A 17,084-nucleotide genomic window follows, 5' to 3' on the forward strand; every position below is an offset into this window, starting at 1 on the left:
TAGATGCAATATATCACTTTTTGCTATAGTCACTTAGTACTTCTTTGTCACTATTGGAATTATGTTCTCTTGGCTTTGTTACTGTCCATCATGATTTTTCCATCTAATATCCTGATGATTCATTGCAAATGTAGGCAGAAGTCAAGCAGGATTTCTTTTCCTTGCACTGATCCAACAGCAGTAACCAGTTACTTTGTGGCTTGTCTTAACTTGAACCTGTAGTTCAAAACTGAAGCTGAAACACTGCTTTGAGATGAAACATTATCATTAGTGCAGAACAAGCCATTGCAACCAAGAAACCGACAGGAGAAATAATACTGATCACATATAATAAGTGCTAAGACAGTGTAAGTGCATTTTCTTTAGCTGTCCTGAATTTTCCTTTTCCATTCCCAATGAAAATGCTATAGAATTGGAAAGTTGAGGGAAGAAAAATCTCCTACCAGAGATGCACTGTTCAACATGTGCTGCTGCTGATCTCCATGTCAAACATGCCACTTTGCAGCTAGCTTACCTGGGGAAGAGTAGGTTCACGAAGGGTACCTCCACCAAACCCTCGCAGTAGATAAGAACATATTTTCTTGTCACACTTCTCTTACTAACTTGTGCTTTACGTTCTCTGTGATAATGGGAAAGGGCTGGGAATAATTCCACCGTTTATTGGTGATGTTGATTAAATGTATGTGAAAGAAGTTCAGCTGAGCATGCAGAGCTCTGGCAGTTTGTCCCAGGTGATGGTTTGGTGTTCATAGTCCCTGGGAGAGCTGTGCATGCTACCAGGTTCTCCTGGCCTCATTGATAACATTGCAACACCACTTGCGCAGATGCAGTCTCTTAATAGGTACTCATTGGATGTTTTTCTCCTGTTTGCAAGCTTATTATTTTTTTTTTTAATAAGTAGAAGAGAAATGCATTTGTATTTATGCATGTTTTGCAATTTCTCTTAAGAATTAATTTCTTCACCTGCAGGAACTTCAGAGGGACATAGAGAAACACAGCACTGGAGTGGCATCTGTTCTCAATCTGTGTGAAGTGCTTCTTCATGACTGTGATGCTTGTGCCACAGAAGCGGAGTGTGACTCTATCCAGCAGGCTACACGCAATCTGGACAGAAGGTGGAGGAATATTTGTGCAATGTCAATGGAAAGGCGACTTAAGTAAGTCTAAAATGCCTAGAAATTAGTATTTCCTTCCACAGGCACAAATAGAGGATGGGAGGTATGTTATAGGGTTGCAGTACTGAAGAAAAGGGTGTAGGGGTCAGAAAAAGATCATACACTGAATAAAAGCCAATAGCTGTTATGCTGTGGGGAAAAGAAAGAAATTTTCGGGTTGCCTTTGTATGTGCCTTTATACAAGGTACAGATATCAATTATAAAATTTTGCTCACAAGGCCTTTGATGGAATGATATCTTATTTCCCATGCTTCATAGAAATGATGAGAGAGAAACTAGAGAAAGCTTAGATGATAGCAGTGACTCCAAGAGATTTAGAAAACATGACCTAAAAGGGAGAGTTGTAACACTTGATTACCCTAGAACTACTGAGACTGATGGGGAAACTAGTTATCGAATAGGTGGAATGTTATTCCAGGTGTTAGGGTTTTCATGCACCTAATGTTCCTCAACAGTTTCTCTTATGTCTGATTTTGTTTATTTGGAAGAATTTTAGGACTGAACACTCATCTAGAATTTCCTCATCTGCCCACTGTAGCTTTGCTGAGCAAGTGTGGGCCGCAGCGCCCGTGCATCTTGGGCGTGATCTGGTTTACTGCACATGCTTAGACCATCTGTACACTGCATGCCCATGATATTCAGAAGATTCATTGTTTTCTATTCCCATCTAGGATAGCATGGGTGATTTTGATAGCCATAATGATGTAGGCTAGATTGGGCCAATGCTATATACTCTGTGCTGACCACTAATCATACATGTTTCACTGTTTGAACTCCTGTATTTATGAAGATCTTTTCTGTACCTTTTTAAGTTATGAATCTGATTTCTGTGATGTTTACACAGTCATATCAAGAACTCCAGGTAAAGTTTATGACTTTTCAAAATGCTGAATTCAACTTTATATGATCTTTGGTTTTGTGGGATATTCCTAATGTATTTAGTAAAGGTGTTCTTTATTTTATGCAAAAAAATTGTTGCTTTTAAGTTGTGCTGCTCTATATCCACAGATTGCTATCTTCAAGTAATTTTATACTATTGCCATGGTAATTCTTGTATAGTGTGATGGTAATTCTTGTATAGCGTGTGTGTATATATATATAAATACAGCTTATAAGTTCTATCTTTGACACAGTCTGTCTTGAAAATATACAGGCTCTTCATAGCTTTGTGTCCAGCAAATTAATTCAGAACTATTTTAAGTTAATGTGGAACTCTATTGAACTCTATTTTACTTTCTTGCAATGTACACATTATGCTATTAGTAGATTTGTACCAGTAAGTTAACTGAGCTATCAGTATTTAGGATCTTTATTGTACTAGAAACAGTTATTCATATTAAAAAGCAACTTTCCAGATGTCAAACTTCAGGTTAAACAACATATCATTAACAAAGGATAAATTTTGCATGGATCAGGTCCTTTTCAGACCTGCATATCTAAGATTTGGGAAAGATATATTCTGTATGTAAAAAGCGATAAAGTTCTGCTGTAATACAGCCTGTCCCAAAAAAGATCTTGTTATTTTGAACCAACTGGTGTTGCAGTTCTTGGGATTTTACAGCCAATTTGATTTCAGGTTCGAGAGTCAGCCACTATTTTTACATACTCAATTTGAAGTCAAATTGGTTTTTTTTAAACATTGGGATAACTTTTAACATTTTTTTTTAAATAAAAATATGTTTACAGTGTATATTGAGAGATAGCATTTTACCAGTTGTTGGTGAATGGAAAAAAAAAAATGTTTGTGTCTCTTTGCAATGCAGAATAATGACTGAGAACTTTAAAATATATGCTGCAACATCTTTAGCATTCTGTAAGAAAAAGTTCTGCAGTAGAAGGTAGTGTGGAATTTCTAATCTCTAAAATACCAGCTTAGGTACCTAAGCTGGGACTGCATTTCAGAAGTTATTTAGCATGTGCTCAGATTTTTAGAGTTCCTATTGCATACTTATAACTTTCTTTTTATACTGATTCCAAAATTAGATGCATTAAAAAAAAATTGCCATCATCTTATTCTAGCTCAGTCTGGAATAAGCCAGCCTTCCCTGTGGTCTCTTTATCAGCCTGGCTGTCTGAGTTAGATTAAGAGCCAGTTATTGTCTGGTGCAGCGCTAGTTTGCTGTTGCAGATGATTAGTTAAAGTTCTGTAGGTCAGCTGGCCTTCAGCCTGAGCATTCTCTAATTTTCCATCATCTATTACAGAATTGAAGAGACATGGCGGCTATGGCAAAAGTTTTTGGATGACTACTCTAGATTTGAAGACTGGCTAAAAGCCTCTGAGAGGACAGCTGCTTTACCGAGCTCCTCTGGTGTGCTTTACACGATTGCTAAGGAAGAACTGAAGAAATTTGAGGTGACTTATAGTAGTCAAAATTTAATATCTACTGATCACATTACAGCAGGCAGCTGGTGTTCTTCCTTCCCATACACAAGTCACTCAGCAGAGACACTGTATTAATATAGTGGAGTTGATGATTTTGTAGCTGCCTTCCGTGGCAGGTTTCTAGGATGAAGAAACAGTGGAACGTGGCAACCAAAAATGCTAATAAATCAATCCGCTCTCACTTGCTGTTTGTTCACCAAAGTTAGATTTTTCACCTTTTTTATTTCTGCAACTTCTTAATATGTCCAGTCAGTAGGTGCTCCAGAGCATTCATAAATCTCCCTTCACCAAGTACCTCTTCAAATGCATGCTGCATGTTTTAGCTTTTGCTTTTATTTTATCCCTCCTCTTCTTTCTGTAACTCTCTGAAATCAACCCTCTGAACCCTTTTCCTGTTTTGTACAATGTACAATATCCCCATGTTAGATCCTTATACCTGAAATTCATGTTCGTGCAAGTATTGTTATATGTCCACATGGTGTCCCCCATGACTTAAAAGTTAAGTGCACGCTTCAAAACTGACAGGCTGTCACTTCAGTCAATGCTTAAGAGCTTGTCACATAACTCTGTTCTGTCTACTACAATGTGATGGCTTGTCTTGTAACTACAACAGAGTGTATACCTGTGTGTAAAGCGCACACACACACACACATCGTGTAGCTAGTCACAGGTGAAAATCTTTTCCTCGGTTTCATATTTGCAAGGAGTATATCAAGATGAGAGAGAAAAATAATTCTGAAGAAAGAGAACAAATTGTTTAGGCAATTCTGTAAACAGTCAGGTGCTGTAAAGTATTTGCTGTGAAGAAGAAATGCAAATTTTAAACAATGTCTAAGACCAGTTAATACTTCTTGGTTTAACAATTAATTCAAAAACATAAACTGTGAAGCGCTGATTCAAATTTTATAATTGACATTCACATTTCTGAATGTACTGGCCAGGTCTTGTTGTTAAACACTGCCAGACTTCATTATGGTGAGGTAGGTTGCCATAGTATAAAAATGTTTGCTTCCTGGACACAATACTCTGTCTCAGACCTCCTTCCCATTGTCCCTTTATTCAGTGATCAGGATCTAAATCTCTTATTTAGTGAGTCTCTCTATGAGAAGCAGTACCAAAAATATCTGGGCTGTCTTTGATTTTTACAGCTGATCTGACTTTGCCCAAAGTCTTTCACTGAACCTCAGCCTTTATGGTGACCTTCCCTCTCCTGCAGACTTGTGGAATTTTTACTGTCTACAGAGTGTCAGCAGGAATTAGCTGCGAAGAGAAGACTTTAGCAGCCTCTGCAGAAGCCTGCTTTCCCTGCAGTTTGGTTCTTCCTCTTTTTTTCTTCTTTTTTTTTCTGAGCACCTAGTTTCTACACCTACCAAAAGCAGGAATGGAAGCGACAAAAGTTGTGGTGTTCAAATTCAGCGGAATTCAGCAACTTCACTGTGAAGTCAGTATAAAGTCAGCCACATATACATACTAACTGAAGCAGGTTTCTGCTTTAACTAGGCTTTTTTTTTCTGATTTTATTTTCCCCTCCATATCTGCAGTTGAATTTAAAAACAAAAACAAAGAAACAAAAAACAGCCCAGCAGAGCATGTAAGAACCCTTCAGTTCCTGAGCACAGAGGCCAGAGATGGCTCTCACTGACTTCACTGTACAGAATCAAACTCCTTCCTCTCCAGTAGTTTGTGGAGAAATGAAAAGAGGTTACAGGAAGGAATGCAACAGTTGAATTCTTGTGTAGCTGAGCTGAAAAAACGGAAGACAAATACACAGCTGTTCTTTTGCTGGACAAGGCTTGGTAACAGGTGAAACAACAACTGCACACTTTTAGATTTCATGATCCTAGTACATATAGTCAGATTTGTGCCTCTGATATAAGAATTGCCTCCTAGTGCAATTTTAAGTGAATTCAGTTCTACTGAGCATTTCACTCCAGTTGCAAGCCCATTTTCTCCTTGTTAGTTGTCCCCTACCCAATTTGATGGCCATTTAATGAAGGGAATAGTTATATTGAGAGGACTATACAGACTTTGATCTTTTTTCAAACCAGCTTCTTTACTTTTGTCTCTGGTATTGCAGCAGAAATGTGCTTATTTTCATTTTTTGACTGGTACAATATGAAGAGTATATATTGTTTATGTCGAAATCTCATGTGTTAGGTGATTTTAATGACAATTTCTGTACAGAAGTGTATTACCTATCACACTTCTCCAGTCCTTAGTAAAGGTGGTGTCTAGTTTTGGGAGAGATTGAATGTTTATTTACATAGTGAGGAATACCAGAGAGCAAGTTTTTAGAACTACAATGGCAGCCAAAACCTACGTGTATTCAAAAGAGAGCTGGTGTAGTCTGTTTTTAAGTCTTTCTTTGATTGATTGCTTTTCTGTGACAACAAAAAAATGAGTAGTTTTTTTGAAAATTATTATTTTTTTAAATTTTGTTTTATTTTTGAAGGGATTAATTCAGTCAGCTCCTTACAAGGTGCTTTCTCCAACTTGCTTTGTGATTGCTAGTCACAACATGAAACTCATGGGCTAAGTCACCTACTGTTCCTGCTCCCCAGCTGGGTGGCTGAGGCTGTTGTAACAGTAGAGGAAGCACTGAAAGTACATGGTGCAGACACTTGCCCAGGCATAAGTTGGTATGGATGTTCATGAAGTTTTCTTACAAAACTTACTTGTTGTCTTGGTTTCGGCTGGGATAGAGTTAATTTCCTTCCTAGTAGCTGGTACAGTGCTGTGTTTTGGATTTAGGATGAGAATGATGTTGATAACACACTGATGTTTTAGTTGTTGCTGAGCAGTGCTTACACTAGTCAAGGACTTTCCAGCTTTTCGTGCCCTGCCAGCCAGAAGCTGGGAGGGGGCTCAGCCAGGACAGCTGACCCAAACTGGCCAAAGGGATATTCCACACCATGTGACGTCATGCTCAGTACATAAACTGGGGGGAGCTGGCCGGGGGGGGGGGGGTGGTGACCACTGCTCGGGACTGGCTGGGCATTGGTCAGCAGGTGGTGAGCAATTGCATTGGGCATCACTTATTTTGTATATTCTTTTATCGTCGCTGTTGTTGTTGTTATTATTATTATTTTCCCTTCCTTTTCTGTCCTATTAAACTGTCTTTATCTCAACTCACGAATTTTACTCGTTCTTTTTTTTTTCCCCCAATTCTCTCCCCCATCCCACTGCGGGGGTGGGGAGTGAGCGAACGGCTGTGTGGTGTTTAGCTGCCTGCCGGGTTAAACCACAACACTTGTATACCAGTATACTGAAGATAGAGAGATGATTCCTTCAGTACCGTTTTTCACTATTTTTGGTAAAACTCAGAATAAACAATTGCTCAAATCTTTTCAATGTTTGCACTTCAGCAAATTCAGTATGTGTAAGGAAATCCAATGAAGCCACAGGAATCTTGGATTTCTGTTCATTTTTTAAAAAAATGTTTCATATTCATTGTTTGTGTTTCTGTTCTCAAATACAAAGGCATATGATTGAGTAGAAAGGGGAGTCTATTTTTTTGTGCTGATTTTGCCATTGTAACGGGTATTCATGTTGCAATTTCTCATTCAGTGATCTATGTTAGTTTTGTAAACTTTTTTCTTTTTTTTGCTCATTTTAATCAGAAGGCAGCCTCTCAATAGGATAGCCCTCAGGAGATATCTGCATCCATAGCGAAATCTGTCAGCTAATACAGGTCAGAGTGTAGAAGTAGGGTCAAAATAAAGGGAGAGATTTATATATGTATCCTGATTCCAATAATTAAAAATTTGATGGTGTCTTTTGTTCATATTGCTTTAGGCCTTCCAGAGACAAGTGCATGAATGTCTGACTCAGCTGGAACTGATCAATAAACAGTATCGCCGCCTGGCCCGAGAGAACCGCACTGACTCTGACTGCACCCTCAAGCAGATGGTTCATGAGGGGAACCAGAGATGGGACAACTTACAAAAGCGAGTTACCTCCATCCTGCGCAGGCTAAAAGTATTTTTGCAGTTTTAAGCCCTTCAGTTTCACTACTATACTTATGAATCGGGGGTACTCCAGAAACTTCCAGTTTAATGCATTTGCACAGTGTTTTTGAGGGGATTTCTACCTTTGGAAGAGGAAGGGAACTTACTGGTTCACTTTGTCTGAGGTAACCAAAGCATGAAGTCTGTAGGGAAATGCTTGGTGACCTCAAACACCACCTCCTTCATAGGAGATAACTTTCATAGGTCAGCTAATTGCAGCTGTAGATGATGTTTCTGAAAAGGGAACCTTAGAAAGCATGTAGGAAATGAAAGAAGAAGGTGTACTGAGTTTAGGTTAGGTTTGAAGGGCACGAAAGCTGTTTCTTTGGAGAGCCACTGTTTCTGGGTTTTTTTGGGTTGTTTGGTCATTTCATGCCACTCCATTTTCTATCCCCCAGCATTTTATTGGCCAGCGTGAGGAGTTTGAGACAGCACGTGATAGCATCCTGGTATGGCTAACAGAGATGGACCTGCAGCTGACCAACATTGAGCATTTCTCAGAGTGTGATGTCCAAGCAAAGATAAAGCAACTTAAGGTAAAGAATGATTGAATGGTTACAGAAGGAGGGATGAGAGACGGAATAAAAACATTCATGGTGGGAAAAGAATTTAAGAAATGTTATGCAAAAATGCAGCCTGATACAGTCCCTTACTTGCAGGCTGAGATTTCAGCCTCAGAAGTTATGGGCTATGTCAGGTTTCGATACATACTTCTCTGCCAGAGTGGCAGACCTTTGCGCTGTGAAAAATTTTCAAAAAAACAAGGGTGAAAGTCTCCATTCCCTAATCAAAAGAGGAAATGTCGATTAAAAATTACTAATGTTGTCTCCATTATTGCTGACACCTAAGAATTACTACATTTGTCAACCATTTCTGCATCAGAAAAATCATTATCTGGAGAGAAAAATACCAAATGTCATGTTATCCAAAATTCCAGTGTGTTAGCTTTTAGCATCTGTGTTCATTCTAGACGTTTGGTCATGGGCATGGCTTGTTTAGAGAAGAGCTTTCTTTCCAAATACAACAAGTGAGGAATGAGATGGTAAACCATGAAGTATCACTGTTTTTGGCTAAAAAGGCTGTGGAATGCTAAATTTAATTGCTCATTGTTGCTCACGCCAGTGTATTTGGAATGATCCCTGTTTGTTACCCACACCATTCTTGCTGAAAAACTCTAAGACTTGCATCCATAATAACGTAGATTGTTGTAATGTTGATTTCATTGATAAAGCATGGGCTTTTCTTTCACACAGGCTTTCCAGCAAGAAATTTCACTGAACAACAACAAAATTGAGCAGATAATTGTGCAGGGTGAGCAACTCATTGAGAAAATTGAGCCCATAGATGCAGCTCTCGTTGAAGAAGAACTAGATGAGCTGCGTCGTTACTGTCAAGAGGTCTTTGGACGTGTGGAACGCTATCACAAGAAACTCATCCGCCTTCCTGTGTGTATACTTACATACATACATATGTATTTGTTTGGTTTGTTGCCATTTTACAAGTGTGAGAATGAGGAGAGAGAAAGATGTTGAAATGAACTAGCATGAAACTTCTGTAACTTTCCAAAAATCCTGTGGTTTAATTTTGTTACAACCCTGACCATCTGCCTCCCTTCATTATATGCTATTTATGTCCTGTTCAGAGAGCAAACTCACCGGATCTGGAATTTTTGTAAATCATCATGAAAATCCATGCAAATTGGAGATTTATAAAACTTTATTAATGGGGGTAGCAGTGTGGTACTGGTAATAAGAACATCTCCCTGCTCTGTCAGATAGTTTAATTGGCAGCTTATTGAGTTCTGTTTTGTTTAAAAAGCAATGATAAAATGATTCTCCCCATCAGAAGAGACAGAAATTGGTCTCCAGAACTGAACACACAGCTGAATAAGTGAGAGCAAAACAATTTTTGGTAGCTCAAGTCCTACTGAAGGAAAGGAACAAAACCCAGGATTTTTAAAATATGAAAGAATATAATGAAAGCAATGGTCTTGATAAAAGTCGCTTATGCTTCCTATGACTTGATTCCAGAGTTTTCTTTAACTTGATGTCTGCATTGCAGTGGCATCAGTAAAAAGTCTGGAGACATTTGCTTGATGTGAGACTTTGTGGTACCTTAAGTAATTAAAATGAGCTGGCATTATGAACTTTTTTGTTGCTTTGGTTTTTTAGTGCACCTTAAAATAAGGAAAGGGAAGCGCAAAAGAATGCAAAATGGAAACCCCATCGATGTGACTGTTGCCTAATGCTACTTTATTTCACTGACCCAGGCTGACCATGCAGTGCCTCTGCACATTTCATTGATTGGTTCTGTTTGCATTATGCTTCTAGCTGACAGATGACGAACACGACCTCTCTGACAGAGAGGTGGATCTGGATGAATCAGCAGATCTCTCTGACATACACTGGCATGACAAATCTGCGGACAGCATTCTCTCCCCGCACCCCTCTTCCAACCTTTCGCTGCCTCTTTCTCAGCCGGTGAGAAGCGAGCGATCAGGGCGAGATACCCCTGCGAGCGTGGACTCCATTCCCCTGGAGTGGGATCATGACTACGACCTTAGCAGAGACCTGGAGACAGCTGTTTCACGGGCACTGCACTCTGAGGAAGAAGACGGAGGACAAGAGAAGGACTTCTACCTGAGAGGAGCAGCTGGTATAGCAGGTATGGTGGCAAATTGTGTGTCCTATTCTCTCCTAGTATAAAGAAGCAAATGTTACATGTGTGATTGCTTGGCCAAGATGCTCATGGAAAAGTATTTTAAATAGCCCCTGAAGATTTTAAATAGCTTTCCCTAAGTGATCCCAGTGGCCTTCTGGCCTTAGACACAGCGATGGAGATTCCTGGATGACTACAGCCTTGGAAAATCACAGAGGTGTATATGATATGACAGGGAATTGGCTGTGTCTCTGTGCTTGTGGCCTGCCAGATGGCATATGTCATCTGTAACAGCAGTGCATCATAAGTTATTCTGACTAGAAGAAACTATACTGGATATGGCAAGAAGTGCAGAACAAACTGATGAAGAAATGCTGTTGGAGAGATCTGCAGACAAAATCATCAAGTGCTTAAGTAAATCTTAACTCAGTCCTCACCCAGGCAAGACTCCAGCAAGTGAGTATTTAGCCTGAGGTGGGATCTTGGGTGTTGCTCTCCAGTCAAGTTAGAAATCCTTTCTAAGTGTGTGTGCTTTGTGTAATAAATCTTAATGAGTGAAAGTGCCCAAATGCAGCCAGTTGTGTGGGAAGACATACTGGTATAATATACTCTGATCTCGTGGCTGTCTTTTGCTTTCCAGGTCATTGCTCTGAAAAGAGTCAGGTTTGCCTATCCAGGCATTAAGAGACTTTGTAGCAGGCTCCCTGTGTTTCGGTCTTCATCTTTTTTTCCTTCTCCAGAAAGGATGTTTGCTATTGGAACCGTTTATATATTCCATCCCGTGAAAAGGACTCCTGCTGTGAGGAGACAGCCATTGCTGAGCTGTCAATTTAGACTGTGCTTTTATTTTTTCAGATGTAGAGATCCCTGAAACTCTTGAGGCCTATGTAACACTCACAGAAAACGCACTCAAAAATATCTCTGGTAGGCATCAAAAAAGACTAAGCGTAGCCAGATGCAAATACCATGGTGCGCAAGCATAACTTCTTTCTCGTCTCTTAGCATCTGCTATACTTTTCACAACTTACAAGATAAATATTTCTTACATGGCAGCATTGGCATCTTAATGTAGAAGTATCCTGCTTTACTACTGTGCTTAAAGGTATTATTAGGTGCATGGATGAAACAATGATTGGCCCTCCCACCTCGGCTGACTAGACTAAACTGATCAGTAGGTTACTCTGGTCTTTATTCTCTGGATTCCCTCAGCACGACTTAATACTTTGCTATGTCTCTGAGAGAAGAGTGGTTTCTACAAAGATTAAGGCAAAAGGAAAAGATATAGAGCAAAACCTAATTGTTTGGTTTTGCACTTTTTTTTTTTAACACAGCCACAGCTTGGATTATTACTTAGATATAAACTTTCAGGTTAGTTGTTGTTTCATGTCATAGCAATGCTAAGGTGAGGTACTGTAGTCCAATGTCTTTATCTTAGTCTCTTATATTGGAAGACAATTTTTTTTTCACGTTGTATTTTTACACAAGATTAAACCTACTGTTTCATTTGTTAGATGACTCTCTTGGAGGGATTAGGTGCACTTACAAATACCTTCTCATGATTTCACAGTTTTCCTCTTTTGAAATAATGACTTTATTTCAAATTTGAAACAGCAAACATTTAAAATCTCAGCATCTGTGGCACAGACCTCAGGTTCGCTGTCCATTTTTATTTTTTTCCCCAAATTAGTGAAATAATATTACGATTCATTAAGAGTATAAATAAAAGCAGTACACATAGAAAAATGTGTGTAGTTTTCTGACCTGTAGTAGTGAGGGAAAAGCAATATTGAGCACTTCGTTCTGTTCACTTGGGGTGAGGCGGTGTTTTGTATAAAAAAAGATTAACCATCCAAGAGGCTTCATTTTCTGTAATTAGGTGGACAGAAGGATCCCCTTCTCTATGCATGTTTTTAATTGTGTCTTTATGAATAAATTCAAACTGTCTTTGTAAACAGATGGAAATCGGGCACAGTGATAGAATATGGATAAGAGGGATCTCATGTGGTCATCTAGGCTGCAGCCTGCTTCGGATTAGAGTTGGCTGTAGCTAATGCATACCACAGAATTCAGCTGACCTCTATAAGGAAAATACAAGTTAGTCCTGCTTCAAAAACGTTGGTATGAGTTCCAAACGGCTTGGATGAATACATCTTGCAGATATGTTAAACATAATTTTTGTCAAACACTTAATTGGAAAAATACTATAAATTTTGCTGCTTAGTGTGGTTACCTAAGTCAGTCGTGGACTACTTGCTGTGGGCCTTCAAGACGTCCAGTCATCTATCGACCCTGAGAATATAATTGTAACAGTATTGCTTAGCGTTTGTATACCGCTTTTAATCTTCAAAATTGTATACAAATAGGATCCTTTCATGTAGATCGAAATTCCACTATCTTTTAGTGGAGAGAAGTAATACAAAGAGAAATGAGAAATTTTAACACGGATTTGGATCAGGAGTTTCGGATACAAAGTTTTATTTGAGAGTGTTTGTGAAAGGGAGCAAGGCATTCCTCAAAATCAGAAAGGCTAGAGCACACTTTGCCAAGAATTTTCCCCTTCAGAGAGGTGAGGAATTCTCTGAGGGAAAAAGTCACTTCAGAATAGTTTGCAAGCCTGGTTTAAACTGTGGACTCTTTGATAGTATGCTTAGGGCAAGCATGTTCATTGGTATAGTCATCTGTCCTCTGAAGGTTGCTAACACCCTCTAATGTAACTAGTTAACAGTTCGCTTTGACATTGTACCACTCATACTGCTGCAGTCACGTTTCTCTTTTACTGTCTAATCTAGATAGTATTCCTGATATTTATTCTGCCTGGGCAAAAGATAAAAAAAACTTTGGGAAAACTTGGGTGACAGTCACTTTTTTTTGGGTTTGGTACAGGAGAACCTGGTGCCCTGGAAGCACATATCCGACAGCTGGACAAGGCCTTAGACACCAGTCGTTTCCAAATACAGCAAACAGAAAACATCATCCGCAGCAAAACACCTACAGGACCAGAGCTGGATTCCAGTTACAAAGGATATGTGCGTGTATTTTGGAGCACAAGTCGAATAAGCACTCCAAGCTTAGATTTGCTATTGAAAGAAATATAGCTGTTTCAACAAAGCAATTAAATATTACTGCTTCTCAGACTTACTCACTCATATGGTTGCTACCCTTAACCACATGCTATTGTTGTTTATGTTATTAGGGTGTTTACAATATCATCAGATTACAGGAACATGACTCTGAGGAATTTATTTTCCTATTACATTTTTGCAGATGTCCAAACATACTTTCTCACATGTGTTTTTATCCATCTAATGAAGATATCCTTGTTTAAAATTCCTCTGCCTTTAAAAGCAGGTTTTATAGCTTCATGCACAGTATTCATCTTGCTGATGAATTATAAACGTGCATCATGTAAGCAAGGTTGCATACAGGGAATCCGTGATTAAAAAGCTTTCTCAGAGAGGTTTTCCTGAAGAAAAATCTCTAAATCATTCAAACAATTTTATTAGTGACAGAATTGAAAGATTAGCTGCTTGGATGCATAGTAATATTTCCACGCTTATGTTTATTTTCTTCATCACATCTTCTAGTGTCTTTGCCATGTCTTAACTTTTAGAACAGATGGCACCTAAAGTCAGCCAGCACAATTTCGCACAGTGGCACTGAGTTATTTCTATTTAGTCTGAACTTATGTTTTAAGCCTTTATTGTCTCTGTATACATTTCTTTGATAGTAGCAGAACAGATTGTTAAGGTAAATAGATTTTTATCTTCACACTTAGACCTACTTTTGGAAAATTTTGGAAGTTGCATTGTAATTTGCATTTTCCACGCAATTATTCCTGTATAGTGCATATTGAGATGGGACTTTTTTTTATTTGTTAACATAGATGAAGCTACTAGGTGAGTGCAGTGGAAGCATAGACTCAGTAAAAAGGCTTGGATATAAACTGAAGGAGGAAGAAGAAAAATTATCTGGACTTATTAACCTGAACAGTACTGAAACACAAACAGCTGGTACGTAACATTTAGTTCTTTGATGGAAAGCAATTATGAAAAGTAGCAAACGTGCAAAGTTTTTCTGAATAAACACTTGGTATTATTTACTGACATATATATTTACATGACTCTGTCTGTTACCATGTTCTGTTTAACATCTCTTAATAGGAATAGTAAGGAATAGTAAGTATTCCTTGTATATGCCCTATAAAGATATTAGGCATACAGGTGCATTTTAAGAACCCTTTCATATCATGAGACATAACCCTAAGCCTTTCGGAAAGTCATTGTGGATGCAATGCATTTTTGTTGAATATTTTCTGAGGAAAAAAGGTTTCTTATATTGCTGTACAAAACACATAAGTCAGCATTCGTTTCTTCTAATATTAGCTTTCACTTCTAATATTATCTGTCTACAGTACAGAAATCTATATTCACCTGGTAGAAGTATTCACCTGACTAATTTTAAGCATCAGCTGTAGAACAGGAAGTACTGCATTGTAAAAACGTGGATTTGTTCCAGAGGCTATAAAGGCAACGTCTCCATTCTTAGCTTGGCAAGATATGTTACCCATGCAGTCTATTTTGATTTTTTTTTTTTTTTTAATTTTACGTTGATGGAATGATACAACTTGTCCTTCTGCCATAGCATTTCAAGATAACTAACAAGAAGAAATAGCCCCTAATTTATTTCTTCTTAGTGCAGGTATTTATCTAATGCATCAGCAGTAGCTTAGGCAAATGTAGTGAGGTGTGAGTATTAAATTGTGATAGGTACAAATACCAATGAAAATAATAATAAGTATGTGGCTAGTTAGACATATTCAGATTCCTTGTCCAGTTTGCATTTTTGCTAATTCATGATGGCTTTATACCAGCATAACCTGTTTTAGCGATCTGCATGTATCAACTGAATTCTGTTCATAGAAGTCTGACATTAGAAAGTGGTAAAATTGCCTGCTGCCTGGAATCATCCAGATTCTTCACTCTTTTTCTCCAACATCACATTCTTCAGTCTAACCTAGTTTTCAGTGTGGTGTTAGGTTTTTTTGGGGTTAGGGTTTTTTGGTTTTTCTGGAGGATTTTTTTGTCCTGCACATGATTCAACTGATGCAATTGTGTGTGTGGCAAGTGTTTTTTCTGCTTTTGTTGAATTTGGTGTTTATCTTTCCAGGTGTAATTGACCGATGGGAATTAATCCAGGCTCAAGCTCTAAGCAAGGAGCTGAGGATGAAGCAGAACCTTCAGCAATGGCAACAGTTTAACTCTGACCTTAATAGTGTTTGGGCTTGGTTGGGACAAACTGAAGAGGACCTTGAGAAGCTCCACCACCTTGATCTCAGCACTGACATACAAACTATTGAGCTCAGAATTAAAAAACTGAAAGTGAGTTTTATTTCTCTTTTCCATGAGTTACCTTGTAAACAGAGCTGAGTGCAACAGGTATGTTGAAGAGGCTGCTAATAGTTGCAGCTGGTTTGCTCCATTCTGCACATAGCGGGCTACTGCTGATAACTGAAATAACTGGGAAAGTGATTTTCTGAATCACCTTTTGGCAGAAAAATGTACCACTGGCATTTACTATATAATCCAAATGATTTTTTGAAATAGTAATTCTGTGCCAATTCTGTAATTCCAGAATGGACAGATAATTCCGGATGTCAGCTAAGCTGATGAAAGAAAAAAAGAAAGCCAAGTTACATCAAATCTCTTCTAGTCAAACTGGTAACAAAATAGCTACTTTAAAAGAAATGCCTCACTGGGACATATTACTTTGTGTGGAGGAAGGAGAGGGTGCCCAAAGGGGTTGTAGCCTACCCACTGCTGTCACCGGTACAACATAGGAGAAATTTGGTGTCACTTTGCAACATTCCTGTTTCTTCTTTGTCATCTCGGATGAATCAGGTTCTGAATGCTGCCTTTGTGATCTCTCCTGGATATTTTACAGCTATAAAGATCTGCAAATGTGATGGTCCACAACTTCACATTCAGTTACTAGTATCTTATAAGCTTGGGCACAAAAATGTGGGAGCCAATGTCAAAATTCACTGTGCTCCATGCTAGGAATGAGGTGGACAGATAGTAAAGACTGTTTCCGGCAGTGATCCATCTAAAGCATATTAAAGCTGATCTTCACTGGAATCCAAATATAGCTGCCATAACTACTACAAAGGTCACTGTGACATGGGGCTTTTAAGTAAATGCTGTAAAGTAGGTGGAAAAGGGGGCATTTCATAAGAATCCTGTTATCTCACCCACTCTTGGAAAGCCTATTAGTGCCCTCCAAACCAAAAGAGGTGGGGTTTCTTTTGTGGCTTCCAATGTAAACAAATCAGAGTTTTTATACACGTCCTGCTTCTATAAATTGGAGTAAGTTGTTTATACTCTTTGTATGTTTTCTTTTCCCTCAGTAAAAGCTCTTATTTTAAAATACTGTTGACAGCAGTTTTCACTTGAAAACATGTTGGTTTTTATGTTTATCAGCAAAACTGAGAAGTAAGGGCAAAAGTTTTATTGTGCGCTAAAGTACAATTGGCCTACATCTCTTTAAATTTTGTTGGGCTTGCTCTGTCTTTAAAATATCTGAAACATGAGCCAGATCTTTAAAATTCAACTATGACTTCAGGCTTTTAAGACTTTACAAGTTTAATTGGCTTGTTCTAGTTTATGCTCACAGTAAAATTTTAGTAGATGTTAAAGAGTGAACATTTGCAGAATCACAGAGTGAGCACAGAAATCTCATATCCAGAGTAAAAAGACTGTTACAGTAAGGTACCATTCCGCAGTTGCTGAGGGCAAATCATTGCATTCTTGTGGTGCCTCCTCTACCTGGTTCTTCTGAAAGTCACATGTTTTACCGATTTCCATC

General features: G+C 38.5%; 1 protein-coding gene across 3 annotated transcripts in view; it reads left to right on the forward strand.

Moving 5' to 3' along the window:
- The window catches only part of SYNE1 (spectrin repeat containing nuclear envelope protein 1), a 268,227-nt gene that overhangs the window by 238,142 nt on the left and 13,001 nt on the right, over positions 1 to 17,084 (forward strand). For 2 of the 3 annotated variants that reach the window (XM_076333837.1, XM_076333838.1), the window contains 10 exons: positions 970 to 1,157; positions 3,378 to 3,528; positions 7,354 to 7,536; positions 7,964 to 8,101; positions 8,819 to 9,010; positions 9,896 to 10,229; positions 11,079 to 11,147; positions 13,107 to 13,249; positions 14,107 to 14,233; positions 15,390 to 15,601. In XM_076333837.1, the coding sequence (XP_076189952.1) occupies positions 970 to 1,157; positions 3,378 to 3,528; positions 7,354 to 7,536; positions 7,964 to 8,101; positions 8,819 to 9,010; positions 9,896 to 10,229; positions 11,079 to 11,147; positions 13,107 to 13,249; positions 14,107 to 14,233; positions 15,390 to 15,601 (1,737 nt within the window). The remainder of the gene's footprint in view (positions 1 to 969; positions 1,158 to 3,377; positions 3,529 to 7,353; positions 7,537 to 7,963; positions 8,102 to 8,818; positions 9,011 to 9,895; positions 10,230 to 11,078; positions 11,148 to 13,106; positions 13,250 to 14,106; positions 14,234 to 15,389; positions 15,602 to 17,084) is intronic. The other variant, XM_076333836.1, reaches the window with a different exon arrangement.

The sequence above is a fragment of the Aptenodytes patagonicus genome, chromosome 3, assembly GCF_965638725.1.
Source record: "Aptenodytes patagonicus chromosome 3, bAptPat1.pri.cur, whole genome shotgun sequence".
Taxonomy (NCBI): Eukaryota; Metazoa; Chordata; class Aves; order Sphenisciformes; family Spheniscidae; genus Aptenodytes; species Aptenodytes patagonicus.